Source organism: Pocillopora damicornis, chromosome 7 (assembly GCF_964200805.1).
Source record: "Pocillopora damicornis chromosome 7, jaPocDami1.2, whole genome shotgun sequence".
NCBI lineage: Eukaryota > Metazoa > Cnidaria > Anthozoa > Scleractinia > Pocilloporidae > Pocillopora > Pocillopora damicornis.
Window position 1 is genome coordinate 21,539,083 of NC_142676.1, and position 22,638 is coordinate 21,561,720.

General features: G+C 38.9%; 1 protein-coding gene across 1 annotated transcript in view; it reads right to left on the reverse strand.

Moving 5' to 3' along the window:
- Positions 1-4,957: 4,957 nt before the first annotated feature.
- Positions 4,958-22,638, reverse strand: part of LOC113672743 (uncharacterized) — a 43,742-nt gene continuing 26,061 nt past the window's right edge. The window contains exons 34-51 of the mRNA XM_089213693.1: positions 21,824-22,198; positions 21,341-21,441; positions 20,977-21,075; positions 19,952-20,502; positions 19,371-19,592; positions 13,638-13,970; positions 12,925-13,179; positions 12,200-12,396; positions 11,595-11,931; positions 10,956-11,081; positions 10,454-10,576; positions 10,053-10,169; positions 9,421-9,543; positions 8,550-8,678; positions 7,984-8,099; positions 7,390-7,496; positions 6,761-7,168; positions 4,958-5,958 (exon numbers count right to left, since the gene is read on the reverse strand). Coding sequence (XP_089069819.1) covers positions 5,823-5,958; positions 6,761-7,168; positions 7,390-7,496; positions 7,984-8,099; positions 8,550-8,678; positions 9,421-9,543; positions 10,053-10,169; positions 10,454-10,576; positions 10,956-11,081; positions 11,595-11,931; positions 12,200-12,396; positions 12,925-13,179; positions 13,638-13,970; positions 19,371-19,592; positions 19,952-20,502; positions 20,977-21,075; positions 21,341-21,441; positions 21,824-22,198 — 3,855 coding nt within the window. The 3' untranslated portion in view covers positions 4,958-5,822. The remainder of the gene's footprint in view (positions 5,959-6,760; positions 7,169-7,389; positions 7,497-7,983; positions 8,100-8,549; positions 8,679-9,420; positions 9,544-10,052; positions 10,170-10,453; positions 10,577-10,955; positions 11,082-11,594; positions 11,932-12,199; positions 12,397-12,924; positions 13,180-13,637; positions 13,971-19,370; positions 19,593-19,951; positions 20,503-20,976; positions 21,076-21,340; positions 21,442-21,823; positions 22,199-22,638) is intronic.

The window sequence follows — 22,638 nt, forward strand, 5'->3', positions numbered from 1 at the left end:
TGGAATAGGCAGGCCGTATCGCAATTAACATTTTAAAAGTAAGATTTTCGTCGATGCGGAAATTGGGTTGTCTCTCTGTCATTGAAGAGCAGGTTTTTGCAAATAAGAAGCTCCTCAGTGGATTAAATTGAAGAAAATGTCTCCAACCGATTTCTTTCTCTCTAAATTTTAGTCACATGATTCATTGCTGAAAATTCTAGATAACCCTTAAACAAAGGTAGGTAAAATCGTAATTTTGGTGAAAAATTGTTCTATTTTTCTCCTGAGTGCAGAAAAAAAAGGAAATGGAACGCGTGAAATCGTTCTCTATTGTGACAAGACGATTTGGTCAAGACCTTTCTCAGTTGGAATCAATACTACTCTGGCGCGCATATGGCGTTAGATATAAAGCTTCAAACCAAGGGCCAACATCTTAATGGCGCTTTGTGTTTTTACACTTAACGAAAGCGATATTGTGAAACATCTTTAATACTCAAATACGCATCAAAAATCGTTACCAAAAGGTTTGATTACCTTGTGAATACCTGATACATGCATGCTCTCACGAAAATCAACCTTGAAAAAAACAAAACAAAGTAAAACAAAAAAGGTGTCTTTCAATCGACATTGTACTTAAGATTAATGTATCGAAGTCCATGATATGAATAATTTCAAATGTTGAAGGGTCTAAAGTTTCGCGCCTTCTCGTATGAGTTTGCATCTGGATCTGGATGAAACCCTTTTGAGCAACTTTTTTTAGCCAAATTACTTGATTGTTATGTTTGTTTTTTCATAAGTCTGCAAACTGCGAAATAACTCTTCCTTCCTCACCCACCAAGTCTCTTAATGAATGGGAAAGGTGCTCTATGCCTTAAAAAGCTTATACATGATTCATTCCAGTTGTATTTGCGGAAGTTTGGGTTCCATTGCGGTAACTTCGAACGTAAACAAGTCTCCAACTCTGCTTCTTAAACTGAGGAAATTCTGTCTGTGTTCTATATGAAAGGAAGTTTATTTGACATTAAGTGTAGTAAACTTAAAAGAACGCTTAGCAATTATAACCTTATGTTATCATATGAAGATATGCAAAGTAATGTTTCAATATCGGAGTGTAGGAAGTAAGAGAGACGGTATACTTAAAATTCGCAGAGTTGGTTATTAAAAATATAAATTATGATTTGGTTTTCAGTGAAATGGAGGAAAAAAAAAGAATCTTGTTGCGTATTATGATGTTTTTGGTGTAGAAATCCCAACATAACAGGAAAAGTTGTATTGAAATGGCGGCAAAGGGGTTGAACTTGAACCTTCCCTACAAAAGAGGTCTAATATGATCTGAAGGGCAGTTGGAGGCGTAAATCGGAATATTACGTACTATGGTGTAAGGCGCGCAAAATCGCTTTGGTCTGATGACTGAGAAAATGTTGGTAGGAAGCCGCATCTTTCAGGGAAACAGCATTATAGAAATGAGCATTTCATATCTAACAAATCTTCTACAAGGGGTTTCATCAAAATTTGATTTTTTTTCTCATTTTTGATTACATACTGGTACCAAACGTTTATCAGTAGCAAATGAGAACTATATTAATCTCATGGTGTGTCCTTGAGGGCGAATATTACGTGGTTGCTGCCACGCATGTTTAATGTATGAATTTGGTCAATCTTGGCGATAAGGGCCATTATTAAAGCACTTTCAATCGAGTGCCGAAAAATTAAAAAACAAAGTAATCCCAGAGGCAAATCAGAACAAAGGTTAGCATTATTGTTAACCAATCAGGAATCAAAGTAAAGACAAGGAAACTGCTTGAAGCGCGGGAAAAAAAATCCAACTGACTAATTGCAAGTCACAATTGTTTTTAGTTTTGCATCTGATAGCTTTAATGGAAGTTTCGAGTTTTTTGCGCCAATCACAGAGCAAAGTTGACTAAACCCCATAACTCTCAGAAGTGATTAACATGTAATTTCTCCTTGTAATATCCACACATTATCCAGCAAACTGGTAGTGGGATTACTTAAACTTATCAGGTTGAAGTTGTTCTTTTGATCTAACACCAAATTTTCAAAACGAATTTATAAGGAAATTTGTAGCAGCTAGAGGAGAGATTGAACAATCAGATCTTGGGAGTAAAGGGTTAAACCAAAGCAATCTCGGATTACTCTCGACATTCAATTGAAGGTAGCTTTACAAATCATGCTTACACCTACCTCCAAATCAAAGAAATATGGCATAACAAGAGAGGTTTGAAAGCTCCCGTGGGGCAGAGAGAATTTTAACAGGAAACAACCGAGAACGGAAGTGGAAAGCGGAAAAACATCAATACATAATCATGGTCCTTAAGGGGGTCTCCAATAGGGTTCTTCAATCCCGCGATCCCGACTAAAATTTTCTTTCAATCCCGTAATCCCGATGGTTTACACAGGCGAATCCCGATCCCGTTCATGAATTTTTTTCTTAGTCCAATACCAAAAAAGGGCCCACCAGTTAAGAGGTATTCATTACTGCGAGGATCGCTTTGATATTCGTTTCTTCAACCGCAATTCACATTGATATGATTTTCATATATTTGCAGTCATTTATTTACCACTTGGAGGGTTTATTTTAAACCAACATCACGACCAGTTCCCAGTTGGCTTGTTAGCTCAGTTTGTAGAGCGCTACACCGGTATCACACAGGTGATGGGCTCAAATCCCGTACGGGCCTGATTTTCTTTCAGGGCTTATTTTTAGGACTAGTTAAGTTGTATTCATAACTGCGAGGATCGCTTTCATAGTAATTTCTTCAACTGCTGTTCACATATAAATGATTTTCATATATTGGCAGTCATTAAAGGGGCCTTTTCGGTGGGTGATGATTTTCTCAATCAGTATTGATCCGTTTTTTTTTTCACCAAAAAGATGTTACTGTTCATTTTAGAAGTTTTCGAAGTTTTGCACGAATAACGTACACTAGCCACAGTCACGACTTCCTTCTGTTTAACTTCGATCACGGAAAAGCGTATCAGTAGAGACAGGTCAATATCAAAGAGACGAATAACAATGTCAACAAAAGCATAAAAAAAACAAAAGGTGACGGCAATCCCATAGTTCCATGACAAGAAAAATAAAGAAAAATTAACTCAAAAAAATTCTGCTGTTGAAGTGAATACTTCTTCCGAAGCGAGAAACTCTTCCGAAAAGAAAATTCGCCTCTCGTTCCAAAGATGGAATCCCGCCAACGTCACATGCGGTCTCGTCGTGGGCCGATTCTTCATCACTACGCGGGGAATCGTACTCTAACATCCCATCTTCCTCTTCGTCTTTTTCTTGCTGCTCCTCGAGGTCAGAGCGTTCGAGGCTGACCGGTTCACCTGGCTGAATCTCTCTCTGATATAGGTACGATGGGAGAGTTCCAGCTCTTGCCATTGTTGTCTCCTGTTTGACAGAACGCTGACGCACGGCAGCACCAAGTGTTTGCGCCCAGTCCCTTATCCTCTGTACGCCTTGTGGTGCCATCGGTACAGGTGGTAACGGTCGAACTACTGGTATGGCTGACAGGATCACAGCTCGTTCGGGTACAGCATACCAAGACTTCAGATTTGTAAAATAATACGCCGCCTAATGGGTTGTCCTCTTCAAGCCTTCCTTGGCAGCGTTTCCAAAGTTTCTCGGATAGTTCAACATTGTGCAAAGTGGATCTTTGTGGTGCACAACCGAGTGAATATTCTCCACGTCTAGGGTCATTTCGGGGTAGAAACTTCCTAACTTCAAGAGTAGCCTTGTTTTTTAAAGTTTTCAAAATTGCCAGATTGCCCCTCTCGCTTTCGAGCCTTCAGCACCAATTAGCAAAACATGCTTTGAGACTTTTGCCGACGCGAACACTGTCCGGTTATGTTATAACCAAAGTCAAAGACGGGTCTCTTTGTTCCCTTCTTGGGTTTCTTCTATAGGTTTTCTAACATGGTAACTACAAAAAACGTAACTTACCTAACTGTTTCCTTGAGAGCCTTTCAAGAGACCACCTTTTGTGAAAGCTGAGCCCGAAATTTTTCTTTCCGTAGAAAGCAACTTCCGCTCTTCCCCTTCTCGTAAAAGACTGCCACACAACGTATTACGTCCACTATGTCCGAGTCCGACTCATCGTTTTCGATAGTAGCTGACAGCCTCTATTTTTCTCGCACCGATTATTAAATTATTCGGTCACCAAGAAATCAAAGGCCACTATTACAGGACAGGGCAAGGCTAAGAATTTCCAGATATCACCAAGGGGTTGCAAAGAAAAAAACAGCAAAAGGCAAAGGTTGTGTACCTGGCACGTGCTTCGATAAGAATGCCAACCTTTGTGCGGCTTTTTTTTATCCTCCCATGTAGTCGTTTTTAGGGGATTGAGTTTCACTTTCGCGCTGTGTGGGTAGAAGTGAAACGACTGAAAACGACTGCGTGGGAAGCTAGACTTTTCTGGACTTAAAATTCGCGTCAACGGACTTCCCGGCTCTCGGTTCGTTAAGGTGATTATTTCCCGGGTCCTGTCCCTTAAAATCGCCGATTCCCGAGTCCCGTTCATAATAACCATCCCGCATCTCGCTCCCCTCTTTCTCCAAATTCCCGGATCCCGGGCTTCAGATAAGCCTAATCCCGGATCCCGTAAAACCTATCGGGGACCCTCCTTTAAGAATGGAGACGATTCTTTAGCAATACAAAGGAAAAACATTCAGTGCACTTTTGAGCTCTTTTAAAAATGTATAAGTATCTTGTACAATCTGGCGCAAGATTGAGCGCTTTCAAATGTGTGCATTAGTGTTCTAAATTGAAGGCAATGCACCACAGAGAGGCAGGGTAAGGGAGAGGGGGGCGGGGGTTAGTCAACGATTGCTTTTTTTTAGTATGGTGTCGAACGTATGAGTGTATGTTTGCGACACTATTTTCACAGTTTGTGCCGAACTTTAACCAAGCCCCCTAAAAGCGCATACTCTATGATATTTAGCTTCTCAAAAGTCATAGGAGGAACTTTAATCAAGTTTATTGATTTATTTTTGTGTCGAAAGCGTAAGTACAATTTTAGTTCTTTGTGCTTAAACATCTTTACGGAAACACTTGTTACACAAATGAAACTACTCACACAGGCAAATTTTTCATCATGATATATACGCGACTTGTGAAAAATCAGACTGGCAAAACATGAGCCAGTCAGCTATTTACCGGAAAAATGTATGGACTTGAGCCTAAAACCTCCTGCGTGGCTTATGGTGCTTTAGGCATCTTTCGAGTGGTTGTTGCTGGAACTGCAAAATACCTTGAAACTGAATTTTACGATATTTCGGTGTGATGAGTCTACTGGGGGTTGAAGAGCTTTCTACCAGCTGAAGTTAACGTCGTTAACATAAATCTTGCAGAATATTCACTTGTCTTTCAATTTTTCAATGGTCAATTAGCTTCGTAACCATTCTCACAATGGTTGATAGTACTTCATACCGGATGAAGTTAAGTTGTAACTTAGTTCATTTTGCATTTTGACTTAGTTCAGAAATCATGGTATATATAATTAGGTCTTCTTTTTTAAGTTTTTTTCGATTGTGTATCGTTGCTTTTCTATACTGAAGGATCGCCATACTTAGCTTAACAGCCCATGTAATCAAAACTTCAACTTAAAACAGTTAATAACCCTCTGGACACCGCAGAGTATTAGAAGTAGTCACAAAGGCTCGATAAACTTTTTAAGTTTTAAGTTTCTCCAAATCGACGTCCCACATGTTTTGTGCTCATTTTTATAAGTGCTTTTGTAAATCTGTCGATCCTGAAAGTCCATTTGCAGTCACCACAAACAGTGTTTGTGGTAACTGCAAGAGTTTGTGGGTTAGACTCGTGTGGTTCATACTACTGGCTGCTCTCCGTGATAGACCGTCATTTCGTGTCCGTGATTGTCAGCCCCTCGGTTGTAATTTTCGTCTGATGCATTTAAAGCTTGGTGGCTACTGCTTATTTTTGCTGTATGCTTTTTCTTTTTCCTGAAGAGAAATGAAGGAAGATTTGTGCATGAGCTGGATTCAATACTACACAGCAGGATAAAGCATGCGTGGAGCTTTCATTAGAATCATTAAACCAGCGTAAAATATCTGGAGTACAGGGTGATAACATAAAAGGAAGACAAAGCTCCTGACGGGAAAATCATTAATATGGATTTGACCAGAACTGGTCAAATTTACAGTCATGACAAATGAACAGTCAATTTACTTATCTTACACAGTTTACAATAGTCTACCACGGTTTGGAATTTTCCCCTCAATATCGATCGCTGGTTCGACAAGCTTCTCTTCATTAAAAAAGAAGGAAAAAGCCGACTAAATTTCTCATGAAATGAGTCTGACTTGGGAAGCCGCATATTTACATCTTATTTACAATTTTATTAAAAACCGAGATGGTCTTCCTTGGTAGTTTCGTAGAGATCTCCCGTCCCTACCGTACTTTTGATTTTGTGTAAATTTACTAAGATGTTTTCAGTCTCGTGAAAGGCGTTTTTCTGCAATCATTGATTATCAATTATTAGCAATTACCTACGTTTAGAGGGCTATGCACCCAAAATTCGTGTACTGATGCCTTTTCATCAACAGTATTTTTATTTTTAAAAGCAATAAACCGCACTTTGTATTGGTATAACAGCGTAATTACCCACGTGGGGTGTTAAGAGAACACTAGTGAAATTTAACCTATAGTTATAAAATAACTATGGCTTTACCAGTGCAGTGAATCATTGGTTTTTGACCAATCAGGGAACTCGTAGCATCTCAGTTATCTTATGAATGAACTTACACACAGAAGACGATGACAGCAATTAGAACAAGGACCAAAACTCCGACACAGACTCCGATAACGATCCACTTCCAGTCGTCATTTGTCTTCTCCGTGGTGGCGATGGTAACTGATCGAGTTGTTATGTTTAGAGGTGCAGTGGTCATATTGGATGTGGTCGTGGGTGAACTTGGGGTTGTGAGCGCGATAGCAGACTTGATTTCAGATATTGGAACTCCAAGCACTCGCTCCAGTTCTGCCTTGTTGTTTTTTATCACAGTTTCGAGGGCATTCACCGGAATGACGCCACCACTCGTAAGGTATAACGGTAGTAAGATGTAGAACGCAATCCTCAAGGAGTTGCCTTCCTCTTTCGGGAAGCCTGGTAGTAAATGAACATTATCTTTGGTAATTAAAGCTGCAGATCGCCTGCGAGAAAGTTAAGGAAATTGGTAAAAATAAGTACTAATCTTCAACACAGTGGAGAATGGATAAGCGTCTTTCGTATATTATACAATGATCATTCGGCGGAAAAAGCGCTTAACTGCCTTGTTAAGCATGGGCACAATATGGAGCCTAATAGGTACTTTGCTTCTAATACACTGGAAAAATTTCTTCCTATTTCTTTAACACATTTTTAAGACAAGTACCTTCTCCTTTTGCTTGTTATCCCACATGCTGCTTTATCTTTTTGGCAGAAAGTGTCGGCTGATTTAGCGCATGTTGTTCTGAACTTTTCATCCACTGATGCGCTGTACTGTAAATTGCGAATAGAAACACAACAAGCACATGAGGTGGACAGAGTAATATACACCAGAGGCAGTTCGATATGACACCTTAATGTAAAACCATTCAGTACCATCCTACTACATATAAAAAGGCGACAAATAAGTAGGTAAAGTTATTCTCATATTGCCATCAGAAAGAACGGCTACGAAAGACAGCAACTCTACACAATCTTATTGGTACAGCAAGTACTATTAAATTAGGTGGTTTGGAGTATAGTTTTGAAGATTACATAAATTGGCAAAGGGAAATCTCAAGAAAAGTCCCCTGATCACATCTTTGCGTCCTCCACAGAAACTCAATTATCAGAAAAAAAAACGGAAACAACAACATGGTTTTAGTATTATCCTGTCACTTCTAAATAGCCCTCAAAAATGGGAGATGAACACCGCAAAGGTCTGTCGTTTGTATCTCAGATAGGAAGGTTAAAATGAAAACGTCCTAGCACTGTTGTTTACCTGTTTCTTTTCCATATTTTGTAGCGTAATTTCAATCGCATTCTCTTTTTCTTTTTCAGATGCTTCCTTTGGCGTTGGGACTGTCGGCTCCGGCGGTTTTTCTCCTGGTTTGAGGGCTAAATCACCAAGCAGATCAAGGTTAAGTGTTGTAAGAGAATAACAGTTTGCGAGTCTCAGAGCCTTTGTGGGGTTGTTTGAATTTTTGACCCTTTTATTCAATACTGGTGGTTTTTATATTTCTCTGTTGGTTTTTTTCTCTGTGCTCGATTAGATTTTATTGTGTTAAATTTCTTATCGTTGTAATAATAATCGATCGAAGCAACTGGAAAATAATGAGCCACTTAAACCAATTAAAAATAGTAATGATCAACAAAATCTGCTGAATTTAACTCATGCCGACATGGCAGGCATCGATTGACAATGATTTTCATCCATTGCTCAGGGCGAGTATCCCACGAAAATCAGTTAAGCGATTTCTCACAATGTAAGACCTTGACTTCTCTTCACGACGGTTAAGAGGTTATTCGTTACCACATGTAACGAATAATTCTGGTGTCGCTTCTCACCTGTGCACGTATTGTTTATGTAGAACAGTCCGCTCTGGCACTTGCATGTGTAATTACCCGGGATATTTTCGCAGATACGCGATTTGCCAGGACAACTGAATAATGATGAGTTTAAGCATTCATTGATATCTGAAAGAAAAAAAATCAAGTTCATGTTTTGTTTATAGTCGATAAAGTTCCTCAAGACAAAATATTACTTTTTGCGCTTAAGTCAAAGGACTCAAATTGGAAACGGCAGACATGATGGTTTGTAAAGTACAAATCGACTTCCAAACAGAACGTGTTAAAAACGTGTCGTCATTCGAACATGTTATTTTATTTTAAATTTGGCTTTGCATTCATGCATGCACGAGCATCTATGATGTTTTGCATAAACCAGACAACAATTTCTGTTTTGGAAAATTAAACAAGATTTTACATGAGAAGATAGCAGAGAAATACCAATCATAACACCGGATCACTTCCGGTGATAATGATGGGAATGGGAGCTTAGCAGTTGAAATTTTACGAGGTAGCTCTTCTTGTTCACTGTTTGCAGGTCAAATTGAAATTTTTTTAAAGTTGGTTTTTGTGGAGGGAAGAAAAAGGAGGAGAGTAACGCTCGGAGCAAGAACGAGAACAAACAACAAACCAAAAACAAACTCAACCGGGGAATCGAATTCGGTCCACAGCGGTAGGAGACGAGCGCTCTCAGCACTGCGCCATTCCCGCTCTGCAAGAAGGATCTAAAAGTAACCAATTCTAAGTCGTGAACCATGTGGTGTTTCTTGAAAGGGAAAATGGATTGCCGTTAGAATGAGGTCGATACGGACTAGTTTGATACTATTTAGCCTGTAGCAATTCTGAACAAGACTAGTTTAAGACTTATTACCAGAACAGGTAAAGCCATCTGCGTCGAGCTGATATCCCGGATAACACTTGCAATCGTATCCACCATCTTTATTCTCACACTTCTGTGTGCACCTGATACCGTCGATCTTGCATTCGTCAATATCTACGACAAAGTAACAAAGGGTTGGATGGTTTTTTTTATGTATATTCCACGCACGATGTAACTGTCCAAAAGCAACCTTGCTTCAATGGGCCTCGTCGGGCGTGGTATGTGTACATCTCAAAATTAAAACGAAAATTTTTATCGTTGTTTCCTTTGAGTTCACGATTAGTCTTCCACTTCCTTAAGTATACCGTTCCAATTTGTTCGCTCTTTCTTCCCATTTTGGGCATTTACCTTCTTGAAACGCTAATCTTTTGTTGTTTCTCGGCCTTCATCTTCAGGACAATTTTCATCGTCCTATAATTGCAATTTAGCATCTATAAGTAAGACCTTGCCAAGTATCCTTTTGATAGGCGTTTTCCTTCAATGGACGTTACGGATACGAAGACCCATTAAGCAATTGTTTAATCAGTGGCCCCTAATCGAGGCATCCAAAACTAAAATATTGGTTGTTGGTGTAAAATTTGAAATGTAAGTGCTCTAAAGATGCAATTTGTTATTTAACTTACCTTCACATGTTTTGCCGTCACTAGCTAATTTAAATCCCGCTTTGCAGTCACAAGCTTGTGTGTTGTCTTTCTTTATAAAACAGATTTGGCAATCGCTGTTATTGCAAGGATTGGTTGCTGGAGCAAAAGATGGAAAGGATTCAGTCTGTTTAATCTTGTGTAAATGCTATTTTCATGTCTTGAGCAGTATGTAGGATTATTTCATGTTCATTTTTGTGGGAAAAGTAACAACTTTATTAGTGTAACCCTAATAATTAGATCTCCATAGGTTTCTAATTATTATCAACCTTAAGGTGAGCTTTTGTTACAAGTAAAAATGACTTGGAAGTTTTGAGGAAAAAATTTCATTCCAGAACAATCATGTATATAGGACTAATAAAGCGCGTTACAATTCAACTTACGTTTGCAGGCTTTAAGGTCTCCCGGGTCAACCTCAAAGAACTCATTGCAGTAACATTTGTAGCTTCCTGCCGTGTTGTTGCATTGGTGCATGCAATCATTAACGGGCTCACATTCGTTGATGTCTGAGGAAATAAATGAGTCATAACAAATATGTTCAGCAAGAAACCAGATTGCGAAAATTATCGAGCTCCTTGTCTGAGAAAACGTCGCGTTGAAATGAATTCAAAATCGGTGAGTAACACTGTAACATGTTTGTTGATCTTGTAAGTTATCGTGAATAAGCGACGCACGATTAGTTATTTCAGTCAGCTCTTCAACTTCTTAGAATAAAAATACGCGCCATATTTTTTTCCTCCCAGCAATTATACTGTGATAAAGAAAGCTGAAAATTGAGTGACTAGGCGTTATCGCTTCACAGAGCTTGTACTATTTGTTTGCTTGAAATGATTACTTTTTACTTAAAGGTTTACCTCCGGGTTTTTCAATCTCCGTTCAACTTACCATCGCAGGCGAAGCCGTTGCTGTTTAACTCGAAGCCAGATTTGCATTTGCAACTATATGAACCAGGGTTATTGACACATTCCTGTTCACATTGGTTAATCGAGTTGTTTTTGCATTCGTCGATGTCTACATACGAAAAAAAAAACCGAAAAACTCTATGAAGAAGCTTGAAATAATTGGCTCTGAAACACAATTATTGGAGAATTCGTAGTCTTTGATAGGGGTTATTTTGCCATAGACTCTTTGGAATCGCATCAGCATAGAATCATGGCGAATCATAGTGAAATTCATCATTAAAATAAATACTCCATCTTGCTACACTCATTAAATGTTATGGAATAGCGAACAATTCATTGTGAATCCAAAATAGAACAGAGAGAAGTAAAACATTTGTTAATTGCGTGGAACATAGAAAACAAAGATCAAATTCTACCGCAGGATGATTTGGACTTTGCAAAAATTTAAAAATAAAGCCTACATATTTTCTTACCAGCACAATTCATTGTGAATCCAAAATAGAACAGAGAGAAGTAAAACATTTGTTAATTGCGTGGAACATAGAAAACAAAGATCAAATTCTACCGCAGGATGATTTGGACTTTGCAAAAATTTAAAAATAAAGCCTACATATTTTCTTACCAGCACATTTGATGCCGTTACCGGAATACCCAGTTGGACAGTCTCCACAGGTATAACCTGTTAAGTTAGCCGGCGCCGGTTTATCGGTACAGTTGACGCCCTTGAAGCAAGGGTTTCCGTTCACTTTGCAAGCATCAATGTCATTCTCACAGAACCTGCCGGTGTATCCCGGTTTACATGTGCAACCTTGGATTATGAATTTACTGTCATTATTTAACTTGTCTCCTTGCGCTGGTTTGACGCACTGGCCATTATTTTCGCAGGCGCACATTTTGATAGTGGGTGTGAAGCTTACGGAGGCGTTGAATTCGTCTGTTGCCATGAACGTGAATTTGACCTGAAGGATAACACCACATCAATGTGTTAGCCCTTTAACGCCCAATATCTCATTAGTATTTCTCCTTACTGTTCGCTATACAATTCTTATGATACTAGTTCTGAGACTTTGGTACTGGATCAAATAGAAAATCCTCAAACTTTTATTTTTCTTTATTCTCATCACCTGTCTAATTGATATTGTATTGATATTGTAAGGAGAAATTCTGTCTTGGTCACTCATGCGAGTTAAAGGGGTTAAGTTATGATAGGAATAAGAGTAGGTTTACCTTTTCTTTAGAAGTTACATTCCAAGTAAACTTGAGTAGAGTTTCGTTCACTGTGGTAAAAGTCGCTCCTTGTGGCTTTTTGATGACGTTAAACGCAAAGGAGTTGTTATCTTCAGCTGTGACGTTGACCCACAGGACTTCCCCAACTGTGGCTTCGATGACTGATGGAACGTAAGTAAATTTTGGTGGGAAGTTTGCTGTAGAATGATAACATTTAAGTTAAATTTAAGACTATAATTTCAAATTCTATCCAACCTTTTCTGTACGTGCTTTTTCTTAAAATCCTTATCTAAGTGTTTGGAAGAATCCACTGAAGAACGACCACGTTTGACCCTATTACTGGAGCACTAAGCTGTTTTCCTTATTTATTACTCAAGTGGTTTATATGTTTGGGATTATCTTTCATGCTTTTGCTATGACGAGAAAGTGGAACTCCTGTTATGACCAGCTAAACAAATATGCATACGGATCAGAACCGAGATGTAGCCTAGTGATTACCAGACATACATGGAGACTATTGGCTACTTCGTTCTCAGTACGTCAAACACTCACTTTTAAACAGGCCTAAAACTTCGTAAGAACCTATGGCGTTGCAGTTATGAAAAAGGAATATCGTAGAGAAAACGTATCTGCGATATTAACCGTAAAGGTAAATCTCAAGGGTATATTTTTTGCGAACCCAGCCAGTTATCCTGAATGAAATGTCATAAGATTCCGTAGCTTACCAAGTTTCTTGTTCTCCTCTACTAACTTCACGTTTACTTCTTTGCTGTTGGTTCCTATGGAAACATCATTCGTAGAAGCAGCATCGAAGAGACACACCACGTCACCTCCACAAGCAGCCTTAGCTGCCTGCTCAGTGGCATTGTCAGCCCACTTGATGGCCTCGACAAACATGGGCTTGAAGCTTGCATCGGCAAAAGTGTAAACGCCTTCATTAGGACCGTAAGTGAACAAAGACTCATTGGCTGTTATTTGCCCTAATAAATTAAAGAGTAATTAAATTATAATATTTCTATGATATGAATGTTTGGTGTGCTGATAAAATGATGACTAAATTGGACTTGAAAGCGTCAACGAGAAGAAATCGCACATTTATGCTAATACGAAGACTTGTTTCGTTGATAGTCTAACTCATTTCTTCGTTGCTTTTTTAATTTCGAGAAAGAAAAGATTTGGTATTGTTTAAATATCCCCGCTGGCAGGAGGCAGACCAGTCGGCTATATACGAAGTGCAACCAAGGAGTGGAACTCGGGGCAACTGAGAAACAATTCAGAGACTGGAAGGGTGGGTCTAATAGAGTACAAGCCCAGTGCCCTATTGTCTCCCTACTCATTTTTGTTAAAAAGCTTCCATTTGAGATCCACAGACCCATCTTTTCGGTTATCCCTTTTCAAGTGTCTGATTCTTCCATTTATGTGGAAAACCAATACTCACACTTCAAACCGAAATCATAATGAATAGTAGAGGAGTTGATGTTTGAACCCAAAACAGTCCCATCCGGCAAAGTGAAATCGTCATCTGGCTTGTTATTGTAAGTTCCAAGAAGCCCTTTTGTGTTGTTGAAGAACTCGTTACTCAAGGTCACCACAAATGACATCATCCCCTTGGCCTCACAGAATTCAACGCCTGATCCACTCTTGAAAGTCACCTCAACGCAGTCAGAATTTTTTTTAGCCGCTCTCAGGTTTCCTCCGATCTCCTCGCTGATGTTTGTCAGACTATCGAGCTTGTCGTACAGTGTACCGTTGATATACATCTCCAATCCACCTGCACGTGGAGAGCAAAACATGTACAAACGATATAATCTTAAAATAGGCTTCTGAGAGAATCTGGCGTACATGAGATATTTAGTATCCTGTCTTTTACTGGATTCATTTCAACTTTTTAAGCAAAGATAACTACAATACAATACAATATTTATTTGCCATATACGACATTTACACATGGAAAAAAAATCAAAGTGCTCTGTGAGCAAACTCGTGAATTGACACATGATTTTTGAAATTATGTTTAATGTTATCTGGTTTAGGGAATTTTGTGGTTGATTGTCATCTAGAGTACGAGCAGTAGTTCAGTGTTCGCTAATGTAGCAAAGAAACAAAGTAACGTTGGGACAAGAAGGCATTACAATTGAAATGATCATGCTATTACATTTAACAAGGTGGATGATGTAATGTGTTTTAAACGTCTATCATTTTTGTTTCTGGTTCAAAAGAAAAGGTTGGAAGTAAATGTGGGTGAAAAGTGAAATTTACTGTCTTTCGTTGTAAATATTAGAAAGTCAAGGCAATACTGTCTTAATGAAAACATTAACGATTCCCTCTTTATCAAATGAGACAAACGGGAACGAGTTTTGAGTGATATAACTAAGCCAAGCCTGCCACCGTCATGACCTCTGGTGTTGTAACATCCTCCTTTTGATAGATTTCGTGGAGGTGTTACTATGTTGTAGTTGTAATCGGCCATCCGTGAAAAGGAGGCATCGCAAAAATTTATTGGTGTCTGTAATATAGGTAAGCAACGGAAAAAAAATGCAAATATCTTAAGGCTAATACGAAGTCATGAGCGAAAACGAAGCACGTGTTCGTTTCTACTCTGTTTTGCGGGTCTAATATGCTAAATAGGGCCTTTTAGGAAAGCACACTCCGACATCCGTCAGAAGGAGGTCATCTCGGGTAGATTTCCGATTACGAAATCCGAGCTCGCCCGATGTTGTCTTCGTGATGAAGGCCCTACACGTGCTTCGTTTTCGCTCATGACTTCGTATTAGGCGTAAGATAGTGCTTTTTTTGTTGTTGCTTACCTTCATTACAGACTCCACAAAATTTTTGCGATGCCTCCTTTTCACGGATGACCGATTACAACTACAACATAGTAACACCTCCACGAAATCTGTCAAAAGGAGGATTTTAAAACACCGGAAATGGAGAGGAAAGATAAATGATACGGTCGATTGACTCCCAGACAATTGAATGGTCCAAACTAGCAAAGGCGGGAAATTTGTCATCATGCGAGATATCAAAGTATCTGTTTGCTCACTCAATTCGTATTCAGCGTTCGGCCGTATTCCAATCGATAATTTCGCTTTCTGAACAAAATTTCCAATTCTATGATGGCACGTAAATTAACTTGTCAAGAAGTGAGTTCATTGTTTGAGAGAAAGTTGTCTGAAAGGTGAGGTCTCTCCTGAAGTCTACTATGAAAAAGAATTCGCGCAGGATGAAAAAAAAGAAAGTAGACTATAAAAGGCTGCCAGTATCTCAGAAGAAAAATCCTTTCACTGGACGTGTAGGGGAAAGAGGAAACAACATGAAAAGGGGGTATAACGTCAGCTTAAACGATATAGAACGCCAGCCTGCCAAACAGCCGAAACTCGCACACATCAAGAATGCCAACTCAAGCGCTGAGGCTCAAATAAACATAAACCCATAAAAAAATTCAAACGCCAATCAAACTGTAAAGGCAAGCACCCCTTACACACCAAACACGACCACATGCATCACCAACACCGCAAACGCAAACACCATCTCCTCCATTAACACAACCTCGAGCACGACCAGCACTGCAAACACATGCATCATCCTTACAGTAAACGCGACAACGAACACAAACCTGGCCCAGCAAAATAAAAAAGATGGTGAAGTAGAATTTGTAAAGACCTCTCACAGAAGCGCCTCAAAGGCCGGTAAATTCCATCTCTCGGAACAGGACATTAGCACCACTTCAACTGGAGACTGGCTCACCGACCACTCAGTCTGTTCTGAGGGAACAGTTCCCTCACGCAAGAGGATTGGAAAATACAACTTTGGGGCCTATTTTTAATTTTTCTGTTCAAAAAGGCCAATTTTCATAAATCCTGAATACTGGCAGCCATCATTGGGTGTTGGTATCTACTGTAGGATGCTACACTCCTTCTGTAGTTTATCTGTACGACAGCCTGTTTTCGGGAAGAATTGCAGCCCTCGTGCAGAAACAGATTGCATCAATTATATACGACGAAGGAACCAGTTTTAAGGTCATTGTACCAAATGTGCAACACCAGAACAATTCCGATGACTGTGGAGTTTATGCTATTGCTTTTCTGGTTTCGCTACTACATGGCCTCAATCCTTCTAATCTGACATTTGACAGGAAGCTGATAAGACAACATCTTTTAAAGAGCCTGGAGAGTGGATCATTCGACCTCTTTCCCCTCTCTAAAGTACCCGAGTGTCGAGACAGGAGGCCACTTTTTGTTCAAGAGGTCTCGGTAATGTGCGAGTGTAGAATGCCGAGGGAAGAGTCAGACTCGAAGTCTCCTTCTCGTTGTGTGAAATTTTGTAGCTGCAAGGAGTTTTTTCACAGGAAATGCATTTCAACAATTATTTTGGAAGATTCAAGTGCAAACTGGCGTTGTCCAAACTGCGAAAGAGCCCTTAAGCAGGAAGAGAAAAATAACCATTAATTTAACATGTAGTATTAAAAACTGATTCTCAGAACTTCCCATTAATTGTTTATTAAGATAATCGTCGAAGTGAAATATATATGTGTAGTAATTTTTTATCTATGTAGAAGTCAGCTAAAAGAATTTTTCAAATGTATTCATGAGAAACTGTTTCTTATAGATCTTTCCCTAAGTACGCTCTTGCGTTTAGAATTGAAAATCCTCATCTAAATATTGTAAAAAATATTATCGTAGAATATTTTCAATGATGATCATGGCACAACGCAGATAGAGAAAATATAATAGGTGAGACAAATCACGGATTATCCTTGTCGACAAAAGTAATATCGCCTGCTTTATTATATTCAAACTTAATCTCCGTCCAATCGAGGTAATGTACAATTTTTTTTATCAATTACCATATTAGAAATAACAATATATCGTAACTGCGTTAAATTTATTTCATCAGAAATCCAGAAAATTTCCGGTGTTTTAAAATCTCCTTTTGACAGATTTCGTGAAGATGTCATTACGTTGTAGTTGTGATCGGCCATCCGTGAAAAGTAGGCGTCAAATGTATTTTGTGGAATCTGTCATATAGGTTAGCAACGGAAAAAAATGCAAATATCTTAACGCTAATACAAAGTCATGAGCGAAAACGAAGTAAGTGTTCCTTTCTACTCTAATTTGCGGCTCTAAAATGCGAAATAGGGCCTTCATGAAAACATCGGGCGAGCTCGGATTTCGTCATAAGATATCTACCCGAGATGACCTCTGGTGTTGTAACATCCTCCTTTTGATAGATTTCGTGGAGGTGTTACTATGTTGTAGTTGTAATCGGCCATCCGTGAAAAGGAGGCATCGCAAAAATTTATTGGTGTCTGTAATATAGGTAAGCAACGGAAAAAAAATGCAAATATCTTAAGGCTAATACGAAGTCATGAGCGAAAACGAAGCACGTGTTCGTTTCTACTCTGTTTTGCGGGTCTAATATGCTAAATAGGGCCTTCATCACGAAGACAACATCGGGCGAGCTCGGATTTCGTAATCGGAAATCTACCCGAGATGACCTCCTTCTGACGGATGTCGGAGTGTGCTTTCCGTCATTTTAGATCTCCGCCTGGGTAGATTTACGTCACGTGCTAGGCAACGTATAATCAATAACAAGATAGAATTTCATTTCAGGCCTATTTATCAATTTTGTGGTGTGTAATTTTCGCATTTTAGTACGTTGTATATATGTTGAATCTTCAAATTGTCTTGAAACTTACAAGAAATTTGTTCTTTAAAAATTCACTGAAAATCGGTAGCTAAAATTGTTTGTCTAAGTGTTATTTGATTTTCGTGTTAACTTGTTATTTAGTCAGTCGCCGGCATCTTTTGTTGCTTCACACAGGAAAAACACATGCGACGAAACGTAATGATCAATTTTGTCCTCAATCTCACGCTATAACAGAAAAAGCTTTTGAACATCTGTAAACTCCGAGCGCTTCGCAGTAAGTGATATTTTCAATGAATCTTCGGATTGTTTTCAAGTTCAAGGATTGTAAATTACAATTTTATGAAAACCGAAGGTTGTTGTTATTTCAGTGTGAATCCTTGAATGCTTGCCAGTCGCTGGCGCCGCTTGTTGAAACTAAAACGAAAAAAAAACTCTTTTAAGATTATCATTGGCTTCTTTTTCACCCCACCACTATTCTTAGCAACAAAGGTCGCCATTTCGTCTGTTTATTGCTCGCCAAAAACTATCAAATGTACTCAAAAGCCTAAAATCTAAAAAAAGTTTACAGGAATCGACCAATCGAGCGAGCGAGCGAGCGAGCGAGCGAGCGAGCGAGCGAATGCTATTCCCCACATCGTACCTATAACTCGCTCTTGCGCATGCGCGCAATTCACGAGTTAAAAATGAAGAAAATTGATGACAGAAAATAAATGGCGAGAAAACCTGAAAGAAACCACGAGGCTTATAACAAGTCAGGTTTTCTCACTTAAAATAACTAATCTTATATTAGAATTACAATATGGACTTATGGTAATTAACTTTGACCGCGCACACGTACACACACACACACACGCACGCACATATTAAGTAAGTTAGTTAAGAATTACTGCCTTACAGAAGCTAATACTTAGAGAGAAGAAATTCCTTAAGCTTTCTTTTAAAAGAAGCGGAGGAGGGAGAACTAGTTATGTCAGAATTTAACGAATTATAAAAGTTTGGACCTTGAAAGTAAATTGAAAACTTCCTGGTGTTCGTTCTGCACAGTGGCAAACGGAAGGACTGAGCATTCCTAGTATTATAATTGTGGATTTGACTATTCAGTAAAAAAAAGTTATTGAATTTGGAAGGGAGTGTAGAGTTCTCGAATGAAAACATAAAAGTACCTAATTGAAACGAATGGATATCATGAAATTTTAAGAGTTTAAGTTCCTTTAAAATAGGGCCAGTATGGGCAATGTATGTAGAATTGCTTACTATTCTTAACGCACGTTTCTGTAAGGTTACAATTCTTTGAAGGTTTGACTTATAGGTACCAGCCCAAGCTAAATTGCAATAATACAAATATGGAAGGATCATAGAATTGTATAAAGTACGAAGGGAGTGAGTAGAGAGAAAAAACCTAGATTTATGAATAATACCTATAGATTTGGATAATTTATTTGCTGTTAAGGATATATGCGATTTCCAGGTCAAATTGTCAATGATTAAAATGATTAATCGATGTGAATTGCAAAAATCTCACCTCCACTTTTGACTCTAACTTCGACTTTACTGCCTCCATTTTCTTGAGCAGCTCCAGCAGAGAACACCGTAGCTATACTACGATTTCCAGGGGCCAGTACTGTTCTTGCTTGAAGCTTAAACGTACCGTTTTTGCCATCAACCATGGTGTATTCCCCAACACCGTTGAACGTGTAGTCCTTATCGTCGAGTGTTTTAAAGTGTGGATCTCCCCAAAACCAACCTAGAAAGAGAAGGCAGGTTTGTTAACTTGATGAAAAAAAATCGTTGCTTTATGAACTTTTGTAAATACAGTCACACCTCTGGTAAATGGACCGAAAGAGGTTTCTGTGACCATTTCGGATTGTGTGACATTTTGTGCTTGTCTTGAAAAACCAGGAAACTTTGCCCTTTACACCCTAAAATCAGCACGCAAATTCTCCATATTGTTTCCTATACATTTCCTAAGGTACCGACAAGGAGAATTTGTTCAACAATCAAGAGCTTATTGGGTGGATGGTCGTTTCCTGTATTCTCATAACCTTATTGTTTGATTAAATATACACAATATATCTTTTCCTGTCAACGAAACTAGTGACTTACGTCTTCGGGGAATAAAGAAACGTTCACAATCATCTGAGGGGCGTACATTGTCGTACAAATCACAGTTGAAAGAGTCGAAGCAGCATGCCTGTTTCGCTTCGGCATCATCCAGTAAATCTTCAGGCTTGTCTGTATAGAAAACTTCTAAACTTCCGGGATCATCACTTCCCGTAAGAAGCGCACCAAAGAAGAAATTCGAATAGCAACACTTTCGAAAGATAAATCCCTGTACGGAACTGTTGCTACCTGTTTCCGCGGTGAACGAGAAGACGAAAATGCTAACGAAACAAACGCTGTCTGGTTCAGTGGAGAAAATTAGATAGTAAGTGGGAGAAAAAATAACTTGGAAGATTGAACAGGGACAATCTGGGATAAAGTCATCAGCTTTCGATATATCTTTTTTTAGATATTCGTCTTGCCAGTCGGACCACTTCCTGCATTTTGTTTCAGGGTCGTCTCCTGTTCTTTGTTCAAGTCTAAAGAAATACTCTCCATCATTGTCCGCATTTTCTTTCCTCAGGGTGAGACCCGTTATCTCTGGAGAAGCCGACCTAGAGAAAGAAGCAGTCAGACCTCAAGCTATGAAGAGAGAACCGCGATTACGCGCACAGATTGATCAAATACCAGCTTGAAGTAAATAGAAACAACCAATATTTGACAATTGAAGTAACAACAAATTTAGTTATTATAAATCCAAAACCAAGCCTGGTTGTTCAAGTCATGCTGTAGATAGTCATAGCGCACGCTCATTGCACATAATACTACTCGCATTCATGAGGGTGCGCGTTTGAAAGTTTTCTTTGGAGGTAATCGAGATTGGTTTCTAGATTTGCAACTCATTGATTGTTTGAAAGGGTTGTTGAAAGAGCGGTGCAAGATTCTTGGGACAAGTTCAGGGGCAAACCAATCCAAGTTTAGTTGTGAATTATGTAAAACTGGATTTAAAAAGAAATTCTCTGTCCGAGGTGGAAGTTAGGTCAATGCCAGTTAAAAGTTTAGGCAGCATATTTGTTGAACAAGCTTACCCTTCGAGACTAAAGAATCTCTCGACATCTTCCAGATTTCCATCACCAGCATTTATACCTGCTACAGGATAGCCGCCAAAATCTTCTGGATACAATTCACTGAAGAGAAAATAATTTTCTTGTTAATTTGTTACAAGTGTTTGCGAACTACATGTGTCTCTTCACAGCGAGGAAAACATGTCACCTTTCGTGATACGAGGTCTGAACGCTCGATAGACACCGCGGTAGCGCGTTGGTCTCCGTATTGAAACTTAGAGATTACAGCCTTGTGATGTGTGGCCCCAATTTGCCCTTTTCCTCAACTAGACACATGGAATCTCCTTTTAGCAGGAGTTTTAGAAACGGGTTTTCGTTTTGTACTTACTAAAATTTCGGCGATGCCCACTGAAGAGAATTGCAAGGGTAGTGGTACTTGAGAAATGTGTAGGTTCCATCAGTGATGAGTACTGCTTGGAATGTATTAGTCTGAAATCCATAGAAAAAAAAAGCATTGCTTGTTGACTTTTTGTTACATTTTGTGTCAATAATATTTGGATATTTGCAAGAGGATATTTTTTAAAGTGATGGCGACATCAGACTTTCACTTAAGTTAACAATTGGTTTCAGCTATGCTATACGACGACTGCACTAACGTTTAAGCTTGATTTTCGTTTAAATGATAGGTCTGCAATTAATTAATCAAATTCTCTATGAACCGTTACGCAACATGGTATGTAGTGCGCAGTCAATGCGAATTCGGTCAAAAAGTGCTGGCATTGACAACCTGCTGCAAATAGAGGATAGTTAGAAGAACAGTTCCATTTTTAAAAAAAACTTTGTGATTTATGGGTATTTCTGAAAGACTTACCACTCCTTCTTCGGCATCGCCCTCGGCTTCCTCTTCTGGACGAAGGCGTAACCAGGTCACTACGAGTACCCACGAAGCCTTGAAGTTCTGGAACTTTTGGTCGTTCGAATTCTCTCTGACGTCTTTACTAGCTTTGTCTAGAATATATGATGCTTCCGTGTAAACTTGGTAGAATACGGCGGAACGGTTTTTATAATCTATGTCACCAGAAAGGCAGTCCTGCTCACTGGAACAGAATGAGTCGTATATGTCGATTTTCGACCAGAAGGGGAACAACATAGGGACTTCGAACGGGAATTCCTCGACGTCAAAGGTTGGAACTGGGAAGTACCTCACATATTCTATATCAAAACGAATCATTCCATTGGCACAAATCTGGAAAAGGTTGTAAACATTTGTTTAGTTTTGGTCTCATTAAAAGGAAGTTGGAAGTTAACCTTTTGTCTGTGTTAAAACCCCCAAAAGGCTGATGAAAATGGTTTAAAAAGTAGACTCGTTTTTATTGCAGAGGATTTCGAAAGCTGCTGGGCGTGTCAAAAAATGTGCAGCACAAAGTTATACTATTAAAACGCAATTATTTTTGTTGCCTCCTTTGATAAGTCAGATCCATTAGAGGAACAAATTTTCTTGTCCCTAGATTGTCACCTGAGTAGAGATTCCATCGTGTCCTTTGGTACACCTTCCAAAATTGAACATAAGTTTTCTTATTTTCATTTCCTGTCCTTTCTTTATATGCTTTCTATTTTTGGATTTCCGATTGAACAAGAAGCAATTTTCAAAATTTCCTTTTTGCTAGCTTTTATAACCGGAAAAAA